Raw genomic sequence first — 26,074 nt, 5'->3', positions numbered from 1 at the left:
CTTTGTATATCCTCCAACCACCAATTTTTTTGATGCTACTGTGTTGCCTAAAAGATGAGCATGAATGGCCACTCCATTGCAAAATCAATATAACCTTTTTTCTTGCTTTTAGTATTAGCTTTCTCGATCCATCTTGCATTGTTGGGTTATATTGATGATAACTTACCCTACTTTACCTTGGATGGCAGATTCTGTAAGGGTAAAATGCTACATGCTGCTTCTTATCTCATAAATACACGTATGTATTGCGAGAAATTTTACTATCAACTCCTTTCAAAAACAACATCATTTGTCCAAACGGATAAGGTTATCCACCGCTCACGTCTACTATAAGTTCCTTAGTTGGGCCTCGTACCTAGGAGTGGATCGGTACGGCCAAAATTCAGTATAAGTAAAAACCATATCTTTAACTTATTGAAATTTTAGGTATATACCGAAGTTAAATATACTGCATTTTCAGTATGGCAAAATTCAGTATTGATACATTTTCCATTTACTGTGTCTGCATCCACGATCCATCCCATCTCAATTTAATACTACTATAAATCACACCAAAATGTACCCTCCTAATAAATATGTGCATCAACATACTCCTATTTTGTTTCTTTCTTAATTCTTTCATAGTTGGTGGTTTTGGTTATAAGTATTGAAAGATACACACAACAAAAAAGAGTGGATTATCGGTGAATACCTATTTGTCATTGCTAATAGTTTGGAGAATGGTATTAATGCATAAGTACACATTTTTTTCATTTAAGACATTGGTCGAAACTGGGAAACAGAAACAGCAAAACTTCATTGAACGTAGATGCCATCAAACACTGAAAGCATTAATAGCAAGTAAACTCATCCAGAAGTGGTGAAAAATATACATCAAATGAAATGAGGGCAGTGAGAATTTTAAAGATAAATTTCTTGGTTTTGTAGTCAATGGATATAATAAAGTAGTACTCCTATCATTTACTAATGGAAAGAAAATGAAAATAGAACAATTCAAACTTTTAATCTCCTCTTCTAATGCAAATAATTGAAAACTATCATTAATTTACATAGCACCAGCCAAAATAACAGAGAAGATTTAATGGTGAAAAATCGAGGATATGTCATTCTGGGTCAATGATCCTAATACCAGATAAATACCCAGACATCACGATGAGATCACTTCTTTACATAATTTAGCCTCACATGTTGGCATTTGCATAAATAGTATGTAGTACAACCCTCTGTCCGCCCATACCACCACCCCATCAGTATCACAGGTTCATCGATGTCTGCGAGGCTCATCGGATGTAGCAATGTCATTCATTCCGGATGGATGAGTATTTCTCAGATAGTGTCTTGGACTTGCCAATTTCATTCATAAGATTCTTAAACTTGTGACTACAATCTCCTCCACTGCAAATGAACAAAAAACAGAGCGTAAAAGAGTTTAAAAAATCAAGCTTTTATCAATACATTATCTTCCAGATATTTTCACTAATATAGGAAATAGTGAATTTGAAACATTATTTACAGACAAAGCAAGATGAATCATCAGATGATGCTTCATAAGATCAGATACATTGGGAAATGTAAATTAGTGGGTATCTTTTTGTGGATGGAATGTCGTATATTGTGAAACTAATATATACTTCACATGTATAACAAAGAAGCACATGGATCCCATCTCCCGAATCAACCACTTAGTAATTAAAATTTACAAATCATGGGCCTCTTGTTATCCATAGTTTTAAATCAAGTAAATATTAGACATCCATAGTTTTAAATCAAGTAAACATTAGACATTGATAATCTATCACTTAGCAATCCAAACAAAGCCTCAAAGTGCATCATAATTAGTATAGAAGGTATGGGGCCCGAAAGAAAAAAAATATCATAAACAGGTTAGATTTTCTCTCCCTTGACTTCTACTGGAGAAGAGATGGCATAAAAAATACAACTAACATGAAAAATTGCAGAGACGGAGCGGAGCAGAATACATAGGATTTTGTGGAGAGTTCAAAGAAAAAGCAAAAGCATGCCATCACCTCATCTAGAAAGATAAATAATTTGTAACTTATGTTGGATTTCTTATCATCTTGGACAATGAGTATGACCAGAGTTCAGGGGAATGTAAAAAAAGAATATTCCTTTGAGATATAAATATACCTTATTTGGTTTAAAGATGCGATTGCTCGAAGGGCACTTCGGATCATGTCTTCATTACGATCTACTTCTTGTTTGACCGCATCTTGCTTGGGCCTAAAATTGATGGTCTTGTGGAGAGGATCCACCAACGAATCCAATACTGGAAGTCCATGTAAATTACATTATAATGTATAAAATGTATAAGAGTAGGAAGTAAATATTAGAATATTCTAAAATATATAGTAATAAATGGGCATACCTGCCAAAACAGCAGATGGGCACTTATCAGCCAACTTTGAAAGGATAAGATGGCAAGGCATTTTAACATCATAATGATCTACAAACAATGAAAAGGTATGAGATTTAAAACTCAATTGTCACTTGTTTGGCACATATAACAACCAACGGAAGTGCAGATACCAAGGAGAAGATGATTGGTGCTTCAAATGTTTGCTTACCATCTAAACCAGATAAAAGGTATGGTACTAAAAACGAAGATGGGTTGACTTGATCAAGGCAACTGTCTAACAAAGTGTCCACACATTCAAAAGCAGCTTTCCTCAATTCAAGCCCATCATCTACAGTGTGCTTGAAAGGGCCAAGATCTACTGTCCGGATCAATTCTTTCTGCAAAGAGAAATTTCAGAATAATACTTTATAAGTTCCTATTTCCAAATATTATGCTGCTGCTATAAGCAAATAAAGTGATAACAAAATGTGGGGTGTTACATTTAAGCAAGCCAAAAAACAGAGAAAATGTTTTACTTGAGAAGAATCGACAACATCATGAATAGTTATAAGGCAGGAAACCATATAGCATGCATGAATTCAGGAGAAAAACTCCAATTGTAGAAGAAAATTCCAAATGCTTTGACAAAAAGAAAACTTACAGTTCATGGTAGAATTAGATTTAGAACATATTTTCTACTCAAGTCGGAATGTTGAATGTGAAGCAAAAGATCACATTATTAGCAATTTCACAAGCCGGTCTTTAGTTAAGACCCTTACAACAGAATGTTTAAACATGACATAATAGAATCCATTACAAGCAATTCCTAAAAAGCCATCCAAGAATTATTTTGTTTCTTTAGTCAAGAAGCTTACATCTAACATCCATAAGATTTGGAGGGGTCTGTATAACATTAAATTCAAGGATTAATCATAGTTTATGGCCTGACCTTTGGGTCGAGTTGCAAAAATGGCCCAATCCTCATAAATCTCAAAAGAGAAACCTGACCTTATTCAAAATGTTGCAATTATGGCCCAGGCCTGCATTTCCTGGCTTAATATTCTGATGTGGTAGCCCCAAATTCGACGTCGCATTAAATTTAAAACAGATTTGGGCCTTCCATAATCTTGAGCCTAAAATTTAGGCATGGGTCATATTGCAACTTCTCCTAAAGTCACGATTTGTTTTGATAATTATGAAGGTCGAGTCGTTTGGTTACTTGGCCCAAGGTCAGGCCATGAAGTAACCCTTAATTCAATGAATGCAATATACTTCAACCAGAAGAGTGTAGTCGGAACAATTGAAAGGAACTTGCTTCATAATATTACATAAGTAAAAGGAGGCAATTTAAAATCGCATCCATTATAAAGAATAGTTTCCATTTCAAGGCTGACATGATAAAAGGTAACAATATACAGCCATGCAAAATAGAACCTTTTGCTTATTTAAGAAAAGTGTTGATTGGTTTAAGACAAGCATCTTAGAATATGAGAACACTCCTGGTCAACGGGAATGCATCTGATAGCATTTGGAAGGTACATTATCTATGATTGTGAGTTATACTGAAGCACTTACCTTTATTACTGTTTGATCATAGAGGAGTGGCAATAGCTCTGGTAACAGGGACTTTATCAGGTTTGGTTTATTATGAGCAGCAGTACTCAGGGCCAAAACAGCAGCACGTCTCACATGCTGCATATGGACCAATAAACTGTGAAAATTTGCATTTATGGTCAAGGATCTTCAAATGAGGTATTTAAAATGCAATTCCTTCTGCTAACCAAAACATTGGGAAAACTGATGACTCTTAAAATTTATTCAAAGTGGGTTTCTGACAATTACCCGGTCTTGATCCTTGATAAGCATCAAGAAAGTAGAAATCTCTGGGTACAGAATCTCGTCAATTTTCTCCTGCCGCTCAACTATAGAATATTTCACTGCTATAACAACAGTTGCCCGGGTGAATGCAGCAGGACTGGATGTCCTCTCCTGCAAGAATATTTCAAGTATATTACTCAATGCAAGAAATATCAGGTGTATTATGTTTATAGAAAAGCTCAAAAGCACATTACTTCTTTTTAGTAGATACCTTAAGAGCAGGAACAAGTTTCCCAGGCTCAATAAGAGCAATTTTCCCCAGGCACTCAGCCACCACATTGCGAACACCCTCTTCGTCACTTTCACAGTGGTTAAATAGCAATTTAGTGATCTTGTCAACACTGGAATCATCAAATTCTGCTTTATCTACAGATTGTCTCACGATGACCTATAAGAAGGTGAGTGTTTATCAAGTTCAAGCATGACTAAATAATCAGAAGAAACTAGTATCTCTTAAATGCATGGATCTAAGAGGAACACACCTCCTTCAGAGAATGGAGCAACAGATACTGCTTCTTTTGCTGATTATCAATTTTGTCCAAGATGAAAGGCAAATATTTAGGCAGATTCCCGACTGCAATGTTTCCCAGGGCATAAGATGCAGCGGATTTTATTTCTTCAAATGGCGACTGGAAAGACTCAATAACAATGTTCTCTATGTGGTCATGAGAACTTAAATCTTTTCTCCTGCCAATTTCTCCCAAGCACAGCAAGGAGAGATGTTGCTTGGCCTATGAGAAATAACGGCAAAACCATAAGAGCACTGGATATATGCCATATAACCAAAACTTTATTGTGCAATAAGGATTGAACAAATGAACTTCATGAGCTTACAGAACCACAAGATATGGCGGAAAAAACAATTGAACATATAGAATGCAAAGAAAAAGGAAAAATAATTTCTAAATCACAAAGGAAGATTGTGCCCTTTGTGTATTTACCTTCAACATGTAAGTGCCATACAAGAAATAGTACAGAATTATTGAAAGCATGTAAGGCTTTTTGTATGTACTTTCAACATGATCACAACATCTGTGATCTGTCCCACAGTCAACAGGCACAAGCTGCCAAGTATTATATCCATTATCCAACAATCCAGTCTTACATATAATATGCAATTGTTTCCTTTACATTGGCCATAATAGGGTTTGTAATAAATGTACAAGTTTATGCCATGGACATAAGTTTGAGCACAACATTCATCAAGATAATGCTTACTTCAGAACTAACAGTAACTTATAAATAGAGCTTCAGAGAAAATTAAGGTGTAGACAAAACCAGATTTGCATACCGAGTTGGTACTGCTATCAGCTTTTAAGATGTCTGTAAGCATGTTAACTGTAGAGGAACACTTTTTGTCGCCAGCAGATAGACAGAGAACAGCCACACATTGAGCAATTGAGAATAAAGCCTGTTTCGCAACAGCACCAGTCTGGGCAGATGGTTTGGCAGCAGAAAGAAGAGAATCAAGCAGTACACCAAAGCTTGTGTTGGCCGAGTAAACCAGAGCAGTGAAGAAATTTCGTAGTGCCTGTGATTTTTCAAAAGACAAGAGTAAAAGAGAATCAAATTTTTTATAAGGCTATAACATGAGTATTAATCAATGAAATATAAAATTACTAATTAGTACCAGAAGGGCCTGGCCCTGGAGCAGAGAGCTTCTAATTAAAGTCAGAGCTTGTGGCAGAACTTTATTTCGGACAGTCAGACCGACATTCGGACCAGATCTTTTGTCAGCCATTAATGTGCAACACAATTCCAATGCAAGAGCAGCCATATGCAAGTCTGAGTCACTGAAAAGAAAAAAGGTAGAATCAAGATTTACAAATGGAAACTTATCTCGTTAACAAAAAAAAAGCCAGCAATAGTTTGGTGCATTGACAATAGATCAAATATTGTTAAACCTGATCAGAGTTGAAAGCTCAACAACAATGACTTCATAAGCAGCTGAACCAATTTTGTCACCATATCCTACAATAAGTGTGTTCAGAGTCCCAAGTGTAGCTTGTCTTAGCGCTCGATTGGCCTATTCAAGTAGAACAATCAAAACAGCTCGGTTTACACCATATGGAAAAATTCACTTGAATGCTAAGGGAAGAGTAGTAGGTTATACCTTTCTTAGAAATGCAGTCAACTCAGAAATTACATGCTCTAAAACACAGGATAAGTCAATGTGCAGAGGAGAAGCAGCAATGACAGCAAATGCCTGGGAAAAAAATAGAATAAAGGTATGGCGATTTACAAATGAAACAGTAAACCAAATCTAACGTGTCCTTCAAAATGATTAATATATGTTTTGTTGATAATACTGCTTAAACAAACAGAAGAAGTCCTAACAGCTAGGTGATGCAACATAAATAATGTTCATGCAGTTTATGGGTTCACCCATTGAACTAAGTGGCAGATGAGATGATAGAGTAACCAAAGTCATGTTACAATTTGATGCATATCAATCTCCAGTCACTAAATAGCTATCAGCACTATTCCTCAATTCTTCTTAGGTTCATTTTAGCGCAGTTTGTTACCAAAGGCAACATGCATCCATGTGCATTTCTCATAAAGAAGCCGGTGGACACACACACATTATATTCATACGTTTAAGTGAACAAAACACCATCCTAATCATGGACCACATGCAGGCAGCTTCTTGTGTACCCAATAACCAATAACGCCACCCATTTCCTCAGTCATCATACTCCATCTCTGGGGCGTTAATTAATATTTTGGGCATAGAAGGTATGTTTGCTAGATGGCTAGACCCATGTAACATAAAGAAACATCCAGCTAAGAATACAAAGTCTGTCCAATAATGAAAAGTTGTGCATAGTGTATATAAAAGAAAAAAAATCGTAAAATGTTATATAAATCAAAATCCATTAAATGTACCCAATAACCAATAACACCACCCATTTATCAGTCATCATACTCCATCTTTGGGGAGTTAATTAAAATTTTGGACATAGAAGGATTAATTTGCAAGACCCACATAACATAAAGGAACATCCAACTCAGAATATAAAGTTTGTCCAATAATGAAAATTTGCACGTAGTTGTATATAAAAGAAAAAAAATCGTAAAGTGTTATATAAATCAAAATCCATTAAATGACTAACCTTGACAGCTGTAAGACGAGTAATCTCATTTCCCATTCGATCAACAAGCACAGGGAGGCATGAAGGTAGCTCTGCCCCAAGATGATCACCAAATGTAGAAACCACAAGTCCCATGCAAGAAATTGCACATTCTTTCACTTCCTGCAAAGGATAGGAGTAAGACATGATAATAGAAAGAGCACAGGATATAGCTGCAAGACTGTTGCTAACCTGATCCTGATCTTGATTAGTCAAACGTGACATGATAGCAGCATATATAGGATGGACATAGGGTTTAAAATCAAAATCATAAACCTGGACAAAAAGATAAAAATTACATTTTCAGAGGTAAAATACTCCTAACAAGTAGGCTATAAGTTCAAATGTTAAAAATGATAAGAAGAAAACCTCAATATCTGGTCGCACGACACGAACAAGTTCTCCACATACTCTTAATGCCTCTGCTGTAACTTTATAATACCGTTCACCAACAGAAGATATGATTGGAGCAGATATTGCCTAAGAAAACAGGCACAGATACTCAGTACAGAACAATGACAATATTTCATAGAATTAGAACATTTTCAAATTCATGAACATCAACCATACAATTATTTTAAAGGAATAATGCAAAATGAATGATAAAATCATTACAGCCAAATATTCATGGAAGTTCATGAAAATTTGAAACACATAATTCATCTCACTTTTTTTTCTTAGCCTGGGATTTAGTTCAGGTATAGCTCCTCCAGTCAGTTAAACGGGCACAAATAACACACCCCTGTTCAGTGCTTTTCGGGAACAGAGATGAAAGGAAGGATCATGGACATACTGCTCTAAGCCTCTAAGGAAAGAACAATATTACTAGTAAACAATTTCATCGTAGATTGATTCTCAAAGAAAATGGAAACATGGACTGTTCACATCAGGTGCAAATTTTGTGGAAGGCTGGAAGCTGACATGGTGTGGAATAATTTTCAACTTGTTGTCCTTTTATGCAAACCCAAAGTATTTATCTAGTTAGGCAGAAAATAGGAGAACTTTTTTCAGCCTGATATTAAAGCTCACCAAACTTTATATCAGCACAGAACTAAATGAAAGAATCAAAGCCTCAAGACCCAAGATTCAGGCAGAAAAGCTAAACAGGTCCTGTTACCCCCTGATATATCGTTAAACATTCAGTATAGAGGTCTGTGCTCTTAATATTAACTAATAAGTACTACAGGAGTGATTTTCCATTGTATGGCATCTCTCTCATCAAGTGAAGTTCCAGCACAATCCTCACCGAACATCCATAAACATTGAGAAATGCAACATGTATATAAACCAGAATAAAAATATATAAATACAGAAACCCAGACTTCCTGGAAACAATAAAATGATTAAAAAACAAACGTTATTGTGCCATGACAAGCATTAAGTGTTAAATATCATTTATAGCATCCTTTGTTAGTCTGCATAAAAAGCTATAACTCGAAATTAACTAACAAGTCCATTACCCTTAAGGGATTAAAAATGTAAGTTCCCCAAAGTATTAATAATAAAAATAGACGTACTAATCTGATTCTGAAGAAAACAAAAACTAAACAAAAAATAATTGTGTTGTGACATTCATGTAACAAATAGTTGAGAAACTATATAAATCAGTGACCAACTTGATTAGACACTACCTTGATGTACGGATGAAAAACAGGAGGAGCATGTGACGCCAACACTAATCTAGTAAAAACAAGAGCTTCAATCTTTAAATTTGAGGTAGAAGATTTGTCCTGTCGAAGAGGTAAATGCATAATATATAATCAAAGTTCTAGGAAAACATGAAATAATGAAACTCAAAACATGAAAGGGAAAAACAGAAAAAATCTTACACAAAGTGCTTTCTCAATTCCAGGCGTCAGAGATCCAATATGCTCTGCAAGGCAATCAGGCAAAACTATTACCAGTTCTTTCAAAACAGAGAAAGCTCCAACCTGCAAAGCAACCTAAGTTATGAACTCCCAGTGCTCAAGATTCTGCATACCACACAGTATCTTGTAATTTATTCTACCTTTGTCTTGATAGATTTCTCGCGTAACTGTTTATTTACAGATCGAACAATCTTTGCCACCTCTTGCTTCAATAGATATCTAGGACTACATAATGTTGCAATAATAGAAAGAATAAACAAATTCCGATCAGCAAATGCGGACAACGGCAGTCTCTTTTGCTCCATGGATGGAGCATCATTATAGTACTATACAGAAAAGAAGAAACACATTGAGAATATTGGCAATTTTGGTTAGTAATTGCCACAAGTGGATGATGAGCATCTAATAGATACTACAAAAGTTTATGCTAAGTCCTACCCCAGCTATGATCTTTTTTGTTTGTTTTTTTCCAGATATGTAATCAACATGCAGGAGACCAGTGGATTGACAACCATGAAATCAAAATATTCAACACACTACTAACAATACGAATCGTTTGATCGCCTTAGTTACAAACAGAAGCTCATCAAATTCTATGAGCAATGAACTAATAATGGGATTTAATACACAACAGAAGAAAATCCAAGCAACCAAGAAGGAAAAATACACTTGCCTTGATTCATCAAAATCTGTCTGGCCTTTTGTAACATTTCCTGTTTGTCTTAGTAATTCAATGAACGTATTGAAGATATCCATCTACAGCATAATCCATTAGATAGAAGAAGAAGAAGCCTCACTGTCGCACATACACAATATAATTAATACCTTGACATTCTCTTCCCTTTCTTTAAACCTATCAATCAACTTTGGACAAGCCTGAAATGAGTAGGGTTACAAACTCAGTTCTTCATACAGCTTATCCGTAAGTGAAAGAAACAATAGATGCAGAGAACAAAAGAAAGAACTTCTCTTGCATATCGAAAAAACATTGATTGACCATCATGTCTAGTTGTCTACATTTCTCACATTCCATATTAACAGAAAAGGAAAATATCTCATCCATGAATACCAAGAAATAGATGCTTAACCTTTAGGTAGTAATATCATATGCTTGATTTTAGAAAGAATTCATTTACAGTGTATATAGTACCACAAGCTTTCACCAGTTATTAGATCAAAAAGGGCTAACTGAGGGCACGATCAAATATTTTATACATAATAAACATGGCTCTGGCACATGAATCTCCCTTAACCTGAATGCCTTGGTTTGTTATATCTTCAGCTATAAAAATTTGTGTCATGTGATAAAAACCAATAAGAAGCTAAACTCTTTCTTAATGATCAACCAACAAGGTTTTGAATCCATGATTCCATGCCCTCCCCCAAATAAACTTTTGTAGAAAATATGCAGTTACTACGTTGGCATTCTACTTGCATGCATTCAACAGAAAGTAGAACAAGAACTAATAGAATGAACACTCTCTCGTGGCATTCATCTTTTAGAGTAGAGTAGAACCAAAGAGTTGTATATTGTGTGTATCTCGTTAGTTTTTCGAATTTTGCCAGCTGGCCTAGCTCACACAAAGCTTCATATCTTTTTGTGCCATTTATTTTTGGAAAAAAGTTCTAAGATCTCAAGACATCTATCAATTGGTCTCTCTTGAATGATAATACTCCCTCCGTCCCATAAAAATATGGACTTCCCTTTTCCGTCCTTCCATAAAAATAGCTATTTCCATTTATGGAAAGTTCTCCCCAACTCCACTAGGGGCCACCATTAAACACTAATAATAATGTGGGTCCTACTATCCACTAACACTATTTTAACTACCCTTCTCCTCCTCTCTCTTACTTTACCAATTATGCATTAATTCTCATGCCGTCCCAAATGTCCTTATTTTTATGGGATGGAGGGAGTATATAATAGCCAAAGTGGGGACAAAAGTAAGCAATATAAAACCTCCAGGGACAAGTTACAGTTCTAGTGGGGACAAAAATAAAGGTACAGGTACTGACAATCATGCATAACAATTTCCATGTGAATGCTGTCATTAGTATGATATTTAAAATCAGTTTATGTAGCCAAAGCATACAGGTCTTTCAGTTCTGAGAATCTCAATGCGAGCCACTAACTGTAAAACCCTCCATGTTACAGCAAGTGGCAAGGATGAAAAACTGATAAACGGTATACCTCTTCATATAGTCTTGAAAGCATCTCAGGCCGAGAAACAATTAAAGCAGCTAAACATTTGGCAGCAGCTCTCCGCACTTTCCAGCTTACATCTTCATCATCAGTGTACTCATTAGCGCTATCACTACAAGCATAAAATAACCATGAGAACATATTTTCTCGAGCATAATTTCACAGACAATAAATATTAAAACATACTCATCTTCCTCCTCCACATAACTCTCATCATCTGTGTCTTCTTCCATGTTATCGGTAAAATTTGGATCATGACTCAGAAATTCCAAAGTAAGATGTAAGATTTGGTCACAGTAGGAAGAGATATCCCTGGGACACCTAAGTAGAAAACTCTCTAATGCCTACATCAGAACATATACGATGCCTTAAAGGAAAAATGCAACAAAGAAGTGGGAGAATAAATTAATAAAATAGTAATAAAAAAAACAAGAATAAACAAAGTACCTGCAAGCTATACTCACGAAGCTCTTCGTCATTCTCTGATGCATTATTACAGTAGTTAATTAGAATAGGAACAGCGTCTCCGAGGTGTGGACCAAAACGATAGCCAACAGCACGGCTTCATAACAAAAAAATCCAAAGATCATTCACAATGAGACACCTCATAAATCAGTACCATGTTTACAAAAGTCACATATTGAAATACAATGATACTACATTTTAGGAAATATCTATGGAATTTCTAATTAAGAACAGAAAATTTCCTCTAAAAATCAGTCTGCTTTTCAGTTTAACTTCATTAGCAAGTAGACTGGTTCCAAATAAAATAGTCCAACATAAGGATTCAACAACTGCCACTTTACTATACCATCCTAGAATGAACATGTGCACAATTAAATTTTTTCCAATCCCAGTAAACCAAAGCATCTATATCCAACCTAGCTAATAGTAATGGATCAGGCTAACAGTCCAACGCTATATGAGTATTAAACTGTCAATTAATTCATTCACTTCTACAATGTAGCATGTAGTAAAGGAACAACCCTGAAGAATTAGTTTATTAATCCACTAGAATTGAGTAGATTTTCACCTAGAGATGAGCTATTGCAACTAGAACTTTGCTCCTAAATTGCAGGAACATCTTGCTTGAAACAATAATGTAACTTGATGAACATAGTATAGTAGATATGTTGTGCCAGCAAAGTTATATAGACGCATGTAACAATAAAGAGAGAGAGAGAGAGAGAGAGAGAACTGCTCAACAACTTACCTCAACGCCCCAATCATTTGAATATTTGTACGAGTAATTTCTGATTTTGTTGTCTGTTTTTTCAAAAGCTGGATGATTTCAACTGTAGCCTTTGCCAGCAAATCATCTGACAAGCTTGAAGCCAAAGATGCTGCACAGAAGTTTTACGTTACACCATCTCAAGGAATTATGAGGTCATTTGAGAATACGAAACAAAAGGGTACATTGTTCTAGAGTACACTAGGATCAGTAGCCTTACCAATGCATGAAACAGCCTTCTTTCTCACACTGGCCTGATTGGTGTTCAACTGGGGCAAAAGTGCCCTCAGCAGCACCTCATGATCGGATGCCATTAGATTGCCATATTTGTGTAAAACATCACACAAAATATCAAGGCATTCACATTTGATTTCTGTGCCCATCGCCTAGAGAAAGAAATAAAATAAGTTTAATTGGAAAGAGAAAATAAAAGGCACATCATGTGTCGCTGTAAATTTGTAATAAGACATGAAAATACAACATAATTAAACCGTTGATTTGATTGTTCGAACACTTCCAAGCTTTATAACTAGTTTTTTTATTCAAATATGTGAACTTCATTTAATTTTCTCAGAATTCTAGTGCATTTGGTAAAGGAGAGTAGCTACTCTACTTTGCAATAGTCAGATGGTAAACCTAATAAAACTTAATTCGTCTAGATTAATCCAGAACATATTAGAAAAATCAGATCCACATAGTCTATAGAGAAAAAAACCAGAAAGACGTGAATCTGCTTCAAAGTGCTGCAAGAATTGCACAACCTTATGGAAATCCTCATAGTCTAGATAATTTTCATCTACTTTTTAAGTTTTAACTTATATAAAGACAAATATGATCTTTTCAGTGATGAGATTCTTACTAGTGGAGCATGACCAATCATGCTACTTATACCCATACTGAACCTTTGAAGTTCTTTTGGGCTCCTGGCCAACAACAACCTCATCGTAAGCTTAGCCTAATTGAAAGGAGTACCATTTAATGTTTAATATCTCCAGCAGTTTCCCCCTGGTGTGAACATCATCATTTAACACGTACTCCCTCTGTCCCATTAGAAGTGAAACATTTGTTTTTTGACACGGGATTTTATGTAGTGTTGTTTTGTGAGTTAATGAGGAGAAAATAAAGTAAGAGAGATGATGTTGTTTCCATTTTTAGGAAACCTTTCATTTTTAATGCGACAACCCAAAAAGGAAAACGTTTCATTTTTAATGGGACAGAGGGAAACTTAGATATCTAAACCCTTTTTTTACTTCAAGAAGCTTCACCACACAAAAGGTGATCTTTTACAGAAAGTCACTTACCCTTTGGTTAGGGTCAGTTTCATTGAAAATTTGGAATTAAAGGAAGTCATGAACAAAAACCTCTGTTATCATCTGAAGCAAAATCAATTAAGTTTCAAGAGTAATGATGCCATATCGTTCAGGCAGAGACAGCTTCTACATATTCTACTAACTCACAAAATTGAAATGACAGGACAAGCTTAGTATAGTACTAGTTTAGTTTGCTTTAGAAGGTATTTAGCTAGTCAAGTAGAAGGAAAAACTGAAAGAAATATATATCACACTGACCTGTGTGACTATTCCTCGTATCAACTTGGGAGAAATGGATACAAGAACAGATTGTGCAACAGTTGCATTAGGAACTTCAGCAACAATTGTCTTAACAGCAATGCTGGCAATGTCACGATTTTGCTCTTTCCCATTGAGCAATTTATCACAAAGCTTATTAGTCATCTCAAGAACCTGCTGCTCGTGGATTTTTTTCACCAAGGGAACAAGGCTAGGAATTTACAGAAACATAACAATATATAATTAGATTATAGTTCACCAGCATTGCATACTACTAAAACTTCTGGATCTACTTTTCCATCTCCATGCAGATAAGTCAGTTCATATAATAGTTTGGCAACATTTTGAAATAACTCCTATATATCATGGAAGTAGTCCTGAAAGCTCATTCTTCACAAACAGATGTATCACTCACATGGTTGCGTTGCCAAGTAAACAGGAACATTTAACTATGTGTAGCTAACGATACAGCATCTACTGTATCTATCCAGTACAATTCAACCATTGCTCAGTGGGAATTACATTCTAATTCATGCAATATAAAAGTAGAACTAAAACTTAGAAACTATTGTATATATAGAAATTTTATCATCTGCAAGAGTGTAAATGGGTACTGAAGAAAATCATTGAAAATAATAAAAATTTCACGACAATTTAAGCAGAGATAAAATCAATAAAAAAATTAAGAAGCAAATACAAAACACATAGTGAATTAAGCAAGCAGTGGGATCAGACCACTTGACAGCTAATCCGGAAACATCGCCTGCTGCATCATCGAGTTGCTGAATGACAATGTTAGAAAGCTTCGCTTCGAGATCAACATCGAGTTTAAACCCTTCTTTGTTCAACTCGTTAAGCAAATCAGAAGTTGCCATGTATCTGTAGTCCTTATCCTTCCCAGTCATCTGCATTGCGTTGCACCCTGATGCATGGAAATGAGATTTGTAGAATACAAACCGAAGACGAACTGAATAAAAGCCGAAGACGAACTGAAATAGAATAAAAGCCGAAGCCGAGAATGAGATTAATAGAATAAAAGCCGAGGACGAGCTGAAACAGAATAAAAACCGAAGACGAGCTGAAAGCCGAAGACGAGCTGAAATAACAAGTAAAGGCCGAAGACGAGCTGTCATGACATGTGTACACTCGAGGGAAGCGGAGAGAAGATTGACACGTGGCATGAAGATTAGTTAGGAATGAGTTAGTTATAACTGCCAATTCAAGTTAGTTAGCTAGCTCATAGCTTTATAATCTGTAACTTCTCCAATTTGTAGGTCATCATCGAAATTAATGCAAAACACTACTTCTTCTTCATCCTACTCTCCTTCTCGAGGTTCTGTACAAGTAGGTGCAATTCCGGTCACTATTCCGATCATCGGTGACCCCAATTCCGCACCACACCCCCAAAATCATTCAAAATATCAATCAATCACATCCTGCCTGCCATACACGGCAGAGGGAAAAAAAAAGTGGACGAAATCAGCAATGATGTGTGTTTACCTTTTCCAATATTCCAGTTAGGGCTAAGTTCGCCATGTTTGCAGGGCGATTGTAATCAATTTAAAGCGGCCGCGCACTTGAAATAGAGGGGATCCCCCGGCGAAGAAGCCAGCAGATGGCTAGGGTTCCGGAATGATAAGCGTTTTAACGCGGCGGTGATTTTCAGAGAGAAACATGCACCGAGATGTAGTGTAGACTGTAGAGTGTGGACGGCGAGGGCATCGGAGTTCAAAGGAGTGAAGAAAGCAGAGGATGAAAAGACTTTCCGTTCCTTCACCTGAGTCTGAGTTCCAATGTAATTTCGCTTTTTTAATCTTAATCATCTAATTATGCAATTTTGGTAAAAGGTTTCATATGCATATTAGCTAGATTTAATAGTTTACTTATTATGAATATAAATGACCTATATACATCATATTTAGAGCAATATAAAATAGACGAATATGATTATATGTAGATTGTTAAGAATCAATTATTTTCGATGAAATATGTCACGAAAACATATTTATATAAGACTATTATACAAACTTACTATTTATTATATATTGAATTTGGATTATTATAACAATGAATATTATTATATTGCAAATCGGTAAAGATAGTACATGAATTACATTTTTTTCATTTATATTTTTTGTGTTAACATGTGCCATTAGAATTTTATTAAAATCACGATAAAATAAATTTTTAAAATAATTTAAATGAAGAGAATCATATAAATTTAAAGTTGTTTAGATATTTTAGAAAAAAATGATCGTGTCATTCAAGATTGAAAATATGCAGCAACAACGTTTAATATAACGTGCTTTAATGAGCGATAGGTCATAGGTGAGCGTCATCACCTTGTTGTTTTTATGCTACTTCATCTTTCCATCAATAAACGTTGTTTTAATGAGCAATAGGCGAGTGTTCAGTCATTTGTTGAACGCGCTTTAATGAGCGATAGGTGATCGTCGCCACCTCGTTTTTTTTTATGCTACTTCCTCGGTTCATCAATAAACGTTGCTTTAATGAGCTATAGGTGAGCGTTGTCACCTTTTTTTTGTTTTTATTCTACTATTTTTCTCCATCAATAAAAGTCTTATTTTGCATTTCCGACCGTCCCCCAATAAATGTTTCATTTGTTTTTTTTCTACTTTTAGAAATTAACCTCACGTTCCACTAACTTTATTTCACTCACATTATAAAAAACTAATAGAGTACATAAAAGTACTATCCAACTTCCTTTAATCATTTTTCTCTCTCACTTTCTACTACATTTCTTAAAACACGCGTCAACTTGTATTAATCGATGGAGGGAGCATGTATCTCGCATCTCTAATCGTTTATCTTCTCCTCTTGCGCATATTGGCTCTTTGCAAAATCTACTCTAAAAATTATCTCAGCAAATCTGTCTCCTTGCAAAATTCAAAAATTCCCCCTACCTCTCTTCAATGTCTTTTCTTCGTGCTCTGCTCTAAGTATTTTATTACACTCTAAAGTTATGCTAAAAGAGATAAACACAGATGATAGTAGCACACAGATGATAATAGCACATAGATGAAGAGAAGAAGAGGAAGAAAAAAAATAGATCTAATTTGATTGCTACTCCCGTTAATTGGGCGGTGTAATTTAGTGGGGAGATGAATTCCAATGGAGATTTAGCATAATGTCAGCCATATCATAGAACACTTCCCTTGCTTTCACAATATATCCAAATTGAGAATATTGGGAATTGCATAGTGGAACCGAAAAAATTATGATATACGTATGTATATTTTGAATTCAAAGCATAAATTGATGCGTAGAAGATTGATGGGGTACGAACTAAACAAGCCCAACAGCAGTGACGGCCCATCAGCCCAAAGCCCAAGGAGGAGTATGAGTTCGGCATTACCAAAGAGTTCGGAGGAGTTCGGCATTACCAAAGAGTTCGGCCTCAGCCTACAGCTCGGTAAAAGCCAACCAATCAAGCTCTGCTCTCAGGTCGGCATCAAGCTCTACTCTCAGATCGGCAACCAAAGCAGTTCGGTCTCGGTATTCGACCGAACAAGGAGTTAGTGGACCCATACAGGATGTCCAACACACCCACTACCACGTGATGTCAGTTCAGGCCACGATCGTAGGCCATGACCTACGCTTCACCCACGATCTTAGGCCATAACCTACACGACATCCACGACTTGGGGTGGTGATGCAAGCCATGATCTGAGTTCATTATATAAATAGAACTTAGATCTGATAGAAGAGGTTGGAATCTCTCTAGAGAAATAATCATATAGCAAGTCTGTGTTGTAAGCTGTAATTCGCAGATCAAGCAATACAAACCTGCCCCCATTTCTCCCCGTGGACGTAGATTTACCTCAGTAAATCGAACCACGTAAAATTCTCTGTGTCGTAATTTATTTTTACGAGCATTTATCATCATCAAAAATTCGCGGAATCATCACTGGCGCCGTCTGTGGGAAACAGAGAACAAAATTTGTGATAAAGCGAATTTTTGATCCATTTTTTCCACCCAAAAAATGCATACCAGATCGCAGAGTACCCGTATTCCTGCCCGTGAGAACCAGGAGGAAGCCAATCCATCCCATAGGTCGGGAAAACAGCCTAGGGATAAATCCACCACCAGTTCTCATGGTGGAGGAACAAGCCGCTCCAAAAGCCGTCACACCGAGTCTTCCCAGCAGCCCGATTTGAACGAGGCTGTCAAGCTGTTTTTGGCGGAAAAGCAGGAGGAATTCTTAACCTTCCTGCAAAAAAGCCAAAAGCAGCCGGGGACAAAAACGGCGGATTCTCCCTCTCCCTCCATACGAGACAGTCACTACCGCAGTAGTGTCATGTCTTCCAGAAGAAAGAATCCTCGGTACCGGAATCACAGGAGAACTCCATCTCCTCCATACCGAAGAAATGTCGGGTTCGCCATGTACGGAGTATTGAGGACTCCGTTCTCGGACGATATTACCCGAACTCCCCTTCCACAGAACTACCGAACTCCGTCGATAACCTATGACGGACTCGTGGATCCTCATGACTTCCTGGGACGCTATCAGTATAATATGGCGAACCAAGGTCTCAATGAGGTCCATATGTGCAAGCTGTTCCCCGAGCTGCTCATCGGGAACGCCAGAAGGTGGTTCGACAGCCTTCCTCAAGGCAGCATTAGATCCTACCGAGATCTGATGGATGCTTTCCACAGGAGGTTCTTTCAGAAAGCGGAAGCCCGAAATACTTCGGCTCAGCTGCTTTCTATACGTCAAGGTCGCGACGAAAAGATCAGCGACTTCCTGACGAGATTCCATAAGGAATGCCTACAGGTAGATAATCTCAATGATCTACTTGTCATTTCGGCATTCCAAAATGGAATCCTGCCCGGAGCTCTCTACAGAAAGCTCGTGGAGTGCGGTCCGCAAACAGCTCAAGAGATGTGGGACCTTGCGGACAAGTTTTCTCGTGCCGATGAGGCAGACCGTCGAAAACGGTCTTTAGACAGCTCATCTAGAGAAGACAAAAAGAAGCCCGGTCATAGCGATCAGAGGCATCCTCGCCGAACACCTTCTCCACTAAAGGAGAGATAGCGGTCATCCGAGGTGATCGAAAAAGAGCAAGTGTGTTCGCAGATTGCGCTTAAAAGTGCCGAGCAATCAGTTCGGCACCATCAAGCATAGCAATCACAGCAGCCGGAATCAGAGGCCGGCGAAATGACCGAAGTCACACCGGAGCCGAACTACATCTGGCCGAAGAAAGAAGAGAATTGGCCTGCATAAAAGCAGCCAAGTACAAGGAGCAAGTAGCCCGGTATTACAACCAAAGGGTGAAGAAGCTGCAATTTCAAGTGGGAGATCTCGTCTTGAGAAACAACGAAGTAAGCCGAGCAGAAAAGCTGGGCGAACTCGAGCCCACATAGGAAGGTCCATATCGGGTGTCAGAAGTCCTCGGCAAAGGGTCTTAAAAATTGACTCACGCGTCAGGAGCACAAGTACCCCGAACATGGTACGTTTCCAACCTCAAGAAGTTCCATTTGTAAGAGACAGTCCGGTCAGTCAGTCTTATGTGTTTTCTTTGTTTTTTACTTGTTCTTGTCTCTATGTGCGTTGTGTCTGTCTATGTGAGTGTCGTCTCTTACAAATAAAACTGAGGTATCTCGTTCTTCAAAGGCTGATCCCCTTTTTAGAACATACAAGCCAACGATTGTGCGTCAAAGCTTCTAAAGAGGATACAAGACCACAATTCAGCTTAAACAAGCAGTTCGTCTGAAACGAGCTGCAACAAGCCCACGATTGTGTGTCAAAGCTTCTAAAGAGGATACAAGACCACAATTCAGCTTAAACAAGCAGTTCGTCTGAAACGAGCTGCAACAAGCCCACGATTGTGTGTCAAAGCTTCTAAAGAGGATACAAGACCACAATTCTGCTTAAGAATCAAGCACTTCGTCTGAAACGAACTGCAACAAAAGTCCGATTCTCGCGATAAAACTTGCCTGAATTAGGACAAGGGAAAGTCCAATCCACGCGATAAAACTCGCCGAATTAGGACGACCAAGTTCGGTCAAAGCAGTTTACCTCATAAGACCGAGGACGACCATGTCTAGTCAAAGAGGTTTACTGCATAAGACCACTTCGGTTAACTGGGAAAGTCCGATCCACGCGATAAAACTCGCCGAATTAGGACAAGGGAAAGTTCGATCCCGGCGACGAAAATCGCCAAATTAGAACACAAAGACGAGTCCGGTCAAAGATGTTTATTTCATCAGACCAAAGACGAGTCCGGTCAAAGATGTTTATTTCATCAGACCAAAGACGAGTCCGGTCAAAGATGTTTATTTCATCAGACCAAAGACGAGTCCGGTCAAAGATGTTTATTTCATCAGACCAAAGACGAGTCCGGTCAAAGATGTTTATTTCATCAGACCAAAGACGAGTCCGGTCAAAGATGTTTATTTCATCAGACCAAAGACGAGTCCGGTCAAAGATGTTTATTTCATCAGACCAAAGACGAGTCCGGTCAAAGATGTTTATTTCATCAGACCAAAGACGAGTCCGGTCAAAGATGTTTATTTCATCAGACCAAAGACGAGTCCGGTCAAAGATGTTTATTTCATCAGACCAAAGACAAGTCCGGTCAAAGAAGTTTACTTCATAAGACCGAGGACAAGTACGATGAAATTTTTTCGCTAAGCTGTAAATACACAGTGTTAGAAGCGAAAACAAAAACAAAATTTCATTTTCAAATCTTGTTCGGCACACAACTCCGCTACCCTACAAAATGGCGTTACGCTATTACAAAGGACTATTCTACTGTCCAGGGTTGCTGAAGTTAAGCCACCTATCTGCAAAATCCTCTGGAAGCCGATTTCGGTTGTTCCGAGCAGATGAAGAATAAGCAGGTCGACGAGATGCTATCCTCGACCCAACGCCTCTTCCCCGAGCTCGAGAAGTCCTAACACCTCGGCGATGAAGAGTCTCTGCAATAAGCATCTGCTGATCTTGCTCGCTCATAGTCACAACTCCTCGGCGAATTTCAGTCCGTCCCTGTCTTGACGATTCCGGTTGCTCCTGAGCCCGTTCTCGTCTTGACGTTTCCGGCTGTTCCGGAGTTCGTTGTTGGCTGGGAGTAGGATTTTGAACAAGGGAACCAGAGGTTTGATCTGGAGTGCGAGCATCTGTTGGCGCGATATGCCGAAGGAATCTTTCTATGGAGGGGCGCCGAGAAAGAACAATGTTGTACCGAGAAGCCCAGCGCCGCAATGATGTCACGACTTGTTGGCAAGCCGAGCTCTCCAGCGCATTGTTCCTCCGGAGTACATTATATTCCTCCCACAGTTCGTCAACTCGACTCTGAGCATCTGATATGGTCATTCCCCCGCGCACACGGATGTAATCCTCGTACGCAGTCCTCTCAGCAATGGTCGTATTCAGCTCGGCCTCCAGATCATTCTTATCGGACTCTAAGTCCTTATTATCGGCCTCCAGCTTCACTAAACGAGCCAGAAGCTCGTCATTCTTCGTCTGATCGGCTATAGCTCTTTTCTCAGCTTCGTCTAAAGCCGAAGAGTACAGCCGTTTCCAGTGAAGTATCTCCAGCTCCTTGAGAGTTAAGAATACAAAGCAGCTACGTCAGTTCGACATTTCAGCTTACCGAGCAGGTAGTAAACCACAACAGGAGTAAGAGAGTACGAAAGGCTATACGAAGACACAAGAGCAGAAAGAAGAATTTTTTCATTCATAAGAAAAAAATTTTTCTATACAAGGAGGGCTTCAAGGCCATTTTACATAAAGGAAGAAACTAAACTAAGAGAAGGGAGACGAAATCATACTTCGCTAGCTTCGTCTCCACCTTCTCGGTGAGGTTCAGCTTCCTTCTCATCTGCTTCAGCTTCAGCCTCTGCCTCCTTGCTCTCCTCAGCCTGCTCGGCGCCACCGTAGCCGATCTGCTGCGTCTCCTGATCGGCTTCCTTCTCCGGATGCCCGGCTCGCTCGACTTCGGCCTCCCGCTCCAGCGGCTCGGCCTCACCCTCTCCGTTGTAAGTCGAAGCGGGTGAAACGGGTCCCACGGAGGCAAAGATAGCCTCCAGGTTCTCGTCCCGATCAGCTCGACAACTCCGGACTCGGTCTGCAGAAAGCAGGACCGAGGATGAAGCGAGCTCCTCAAGGAGCGGCAGATTCTGAAGCCGAGCTGCTATCTCTCGGCTGTACAGAGGCAGCACGACATCGGCCCCCTGCTCGCCCTTATCGGCAATTAGCCTTACCAGGCTACCGACAAAGGCCGAGAACTGGCTGCTCAAAAAGAGTTTCTCCGTGTAAACACGGAGAGCCTCCCCTTGGGCAACCACGGCAGCAGCATCGCTCCGCTTCGCCTGCTCTCGCTGGATGACGAGCTGGTTTTTGGCAAACTGAGCTTCATCCTGGGCCGAAATCCTAGCAGCTCTGGCCTTCTCAAATTTAGCCTCAGCCTGTTCGGCCCGATGACAAGCAGCCGCCAACTTCCTCTGCATCTCGGCATAGTCATTGGACGCTTTGGAGAGTTCGACGGCGACGAGCTTGGAGAGCATATCGTTCCTCTGAAAATGGATAAGGAAAAAAGTCAACAGAGGGCACCAAAAATACAGGACAGAAGCCAGGCCAAAGAATCAAGAAGACAATTCACCTCGGCGAAGTCCGTGGGCCATAAAAATGGCTCACAGATATGCTCCGAAGGAGGCGCCAAGACCACGTCTTTCTCTGGCGCTCTCGGGGGCTTCTGGGTCCTCCCCTTCCTACTTGCCGAAGTCGACTCCGGCTTCTTTGGACCCGAAGAGGTCTTTTGCCTCTTCGGATTCTTCTCGGCATCAGGCGTCGAGCTGGTAGCCTTCTCTTTCTCCGGCTCCTCAAGCTCGGAGGACTTTCGGATAGCCTTATTCAGCATGAACACTGCCAAAAAGCAAGAAAACAAGGTTAGTTTTCTTCGTTAAAGCAGTAGAGCATAAAGATAAAGAGAAATCCTCACCCTCGGCCTCTTCGTCCGAAGACGAGATATTGAACACGAGGTCGCCCTTGACGAGCTCAGTTTCCGAATACTGTTTCCTAATCATAGGAATCTTATTGAGCTCGCCCTCGAGCTCGGCCAACGGTTCTAACCGAGGATGGGGAATCACGGACTTCGGCCTTCTCCAAGGAAAGCCCGGAGCCGAAGTCCTATTATAAAAAAAGAAACGGTTTTGCCATTTCGGCCACTTGGTTTTGCAGAAGGCCCTAAAAGGCTGTAAGGGGATCAAGTAAAACCAAGATCCCTTCCTTTTAAACTGGAAAAAATTAAGGATTGCCCTCAGAGACAGATCCTTATCTAGCCTACGCAGTTCGGCAGCAAAAGCCGATAAGTGCCTCCAAGAGTTCGGAGTCACCTGACCTAAAGGGAGTTGAAAAAAATCAAGAAGCTCTACAAAAGGTGGGGGAAGAGGAAAACGAAGCCCGCATTCTAAGCAGGCTTCGTAAACGGTGGCATAACCCTCCGGCGGGTCGTTAGCCCTATGATCATCGTCGGGAACCACCGCCTTCCCCCCAGGTAAAAAATATTTCTCGTGAAGGGATATCACAGTATCCTTACTCAAGATACTGTGAAAATACTCTACGGTCTTCTCCCCGGATTCTTTCCGGCTAGAAGACCCCTTATCCCCTTTCCTACCGCTACCCGACACCGAAGAAGAAGAAGAAGACATTTTTCTTACTTTTTGAAAGTGAAGAAAGTCTGAAGAAGCTCTTGAAAGCGGAAGAAAATTTCTCGAGAAAGAGAGAGTATAGAAGACGCAACAGCAAAGATGTTCAAATGAGGAAGAAAGAGCATATCTATCAGATTCGGCGAAGATTTCAAAATCGTCGCACCGTTTCGAATCCCACCTTTTCAGGATTCAACGGCCGGATTTTACTGTCGCATTTAATGCAGTCACATGCAAGGCACGTCCCCTGACGTCAGCCTCCCCCGTACCTTTATCCAGAATGCCGAAGTGACTCGCTTCGCCGAAGTGATTCACTTCGTCTTTCGGGGGGGGTAGTGATGGGGTACGAACTAAACAAGCCCAACAGCAGTGACGGCCCATCAGCCCAAAGCCCAAGGAGGAGTATGAGTTCGGCATTACCAAAGAGTTCGGAGGAGTTCGGCATTACCAAAGAGTTCGGCCTCAGCCTACAGCTCGGTAAAAGCCAACCAATCAAGCTCTGCTCTCAGGTCGGCATCAAGCTCTACTCTCAGATCGGCAACCAAAGCAGTTCGGTCTCGGTATTCGACCGAACAAGGAGTTAGTGGACCCATACAGGATGTCCAACACACCCACTACCACGTGATGTCAGTTCAGGCCACGATCGTAGGCCATGACCTACGCTTCACCCACGATCTTAGGCCATAACCTACACGACATCCACGACTTGGGGTGGTGATGCAAGCCATGATCTGAGTTCATTATATAAATAGAACTTAGATCTGATAGAAGAGGTTGGAATCTCTCTAGAGAAATAATCATATAGCAAGTCTGTGTTGTAAGCTGTAATTCGCAGATCAAGCAATACAAACCTGCCCCCATTTCTCCCCGTGGACGTAGATTTACCTCAGTAAATCGAACCACGTAAAATTCTCTGTGTCGTAATTTATTTTTACGAGCATTTATCATCATCAAAAATTCGCGGAATCATCAAAGATGATGATATGATGTGCAGCGTCAATTTAGAGGATGGAGAGGGAATTGGGCAAATGAATTTGTATGTTGTGAAAATGTGCATATGTATTTTGATTGGGAAAGAAAGAAGAGAACTATTGAATGTGACAAATTTCCCCTATAAATTGCACCTCTCCTTGGCAGCTGCAATTGGAATTGGAGCTCCTTTCATATTTCAACTTTACACATAAAACTGTTGGATTCGGTAAAAGGATGAGTTGCAATGGGTGTGTCAATCGATTTCATGTGGAATCCAAAGCATATTGCATTAATTACAAATGTCTTGGCTTCATGTGGAATATGTTTGGAATCAGTTATTATAAAAGAGGCAAAGAGGGGCGAAGATAAAAAAAATCCAAGGATAATAAAAATGTCGATCTTTGATTTAGATTTTGAATGATCCAAAAATGTCAAGCGAAAAAACGAAGAGAACAATGGAGAAATGTTCTCTAAATTGATTCGAAGGGAATGCGTCACATCTAGGTTATAAGGTTAGTGGAGGTGTTGGGTTTAGGTTTTAAATTTGTTTTTAGTATAATTATTAATTAATGATAGTTTTAGTTAGAGACACAAAAATTTATGGGTCTTCCTCCTCGTGTCTTCGCTTCACTTCACGAATTCTAGATACTATAAATCAAAGATCGATATTTTCATCATCTTTGGAGTCTCATCTCCGTCTCTCTTTGCCTCTTTTGTAATGATCAATTCATCTTTCAATAGTAAAAAAATATTTAGGACTTTAAATAATATTTCCTAAATAAAAAAGTGGAATATGATGTTTAATGTGGACATTCACTTTTGATAAAAATATACTCCATCTTTATCATGGATGGAAGAAGGGACCATGCAATTTTTTATTCAACAACTAGGCTAATGATCAAGTCCAACAGAGCCTTTGTCCTAGTGACAATGAGCTTAGACATTATTGTATGAGGTGTCGAGTTCGAACCTACTTGACATTATTTGTGAGACATTATTGTATGAGGTGTCGAGTTCGAACCCACTTGACATTATTTGTAATTTCCAGGAGTTTATTTATAAAAAAAACTAGGCTACTATTTAATTTAATTTAATAAATATAATGGACTACAAATTTAGATAGGATATGCCGTGCAACCCTAGCCTAAGTCAATTTCTCGTCACACTGTACTTCAAAATTATTGATTTAGGCAAACT

General features: G+C 39.0%; 1 protein-coding gene across 4 annotated transcripts; it reads right to left on the bottom strand.

Annotated features, from left to right (window-relative positions):
• Window positions 1–898: 898 nt before the first annotated feature.
• On the bottom strand, window positions 899–16,038 carry LOC121758627 (cullin-associated NEDD8-dissociated protein 1-like). 4 transcript variants are annotated; one of them, XM_042154004.1, is made up of 28 exons: window positions 15,736–16,037; window positions 14,971–15,157; window positions 14,236–14,446; window positions 12,888–13,053; window positions 12,650–12,779; window positions 11,884–11,998; window positions 11,623–11,780; window positions 11,425–11,548; window positions 10,059–10,109; window positions 9,907–9,989; window positions 9,374–9,458; window positions 9,195–9,296; window positions 8,997–9,095; window positions 7,735–7,845; window positions 7,558–7,641; window positions 7,348–7,488; window positions 6,348–6,440; window positions 6,139–6,260; window positions 5,865–6,027; window positions 5,526–5,765; window positions 4,717–4,965; window positions 4,446–4,622; window positions 4,199–4,345; window positions 3,932–4,048; window positions 2,586–2,754; window positions 2,387–2,464; window positions 2,149–2,287; window positions 899–1,395 (listed from the first exon to the last, which is right to left on the bottom strand). In XM_042154004.1, the coding sequence occupies exons 2-28, from the start codon at window positions 15,144–15,146 to the stop codon at window positions 1,299–1,301; spliced, it is 3,627 nt and encodes a 1,208-aa protein (XP_042009938.1). In that variant the 5' UTR covers window positions 15,147–15,157; window positions 15,736–16,037; the 3' UTR covers window positions 899–1,298. The 4 variants fall into 4 exon arrangements, with proteins under 4 accessions (XP_042009938.1, XP_042009937.1, XP_042009939.1 ...); XM_042154003.1 differs by having other exon boundaries at window positions 14,971–15,140; XM_042154005.1 differs by lacking the exon at window positions 14,971–15,157.
• Between the last annotated feature and the right edge of the window lie 10,036 nt (window positions 16,039–26,074).

The sequence above is a fragment of the Salvia splendens genome, chromosome 12 (assembly GCF_004379255.2).
Source record: "Salvia splendens isolate huo1 chromosome 12, SspV2, whole genome shotgun sequence".
Lineage (NCBI taxonomy): Eukaryota > Viridiplantae > Streptophyta > Magnoliopsida > Lamiales > Lamiaceae > Salvia > Salvia splendens.
Note: the sequence above shows the minus strand (reverse complement) of the source record. Positions and strands in the feature narration are given on the sequence as shown.

Bases quoted from the DNA above. Each gene is read 5' to 3' on its own strand.
- LOC121758627 (XM_042154003.1), bottom strand. From the start codon at position 15,771: ATGGCGAACTTAGCCCTAACTGGAATATTGGAAAAG. The intron at 9,990-10,058 runs GTATTAATTATA...ATTATGCTGTAG, and splicing joins AAAGGGAAGAGAATGTCAAG to ATGGATATCTTCAATACGTT. The intron at 1,396-2,148 runs GTATATTTATAT...GTTCATTTGCAG, and splicing joins GCATCTTTAAACCAAATAAG to TGGAGGAGATTGTAGTCACA.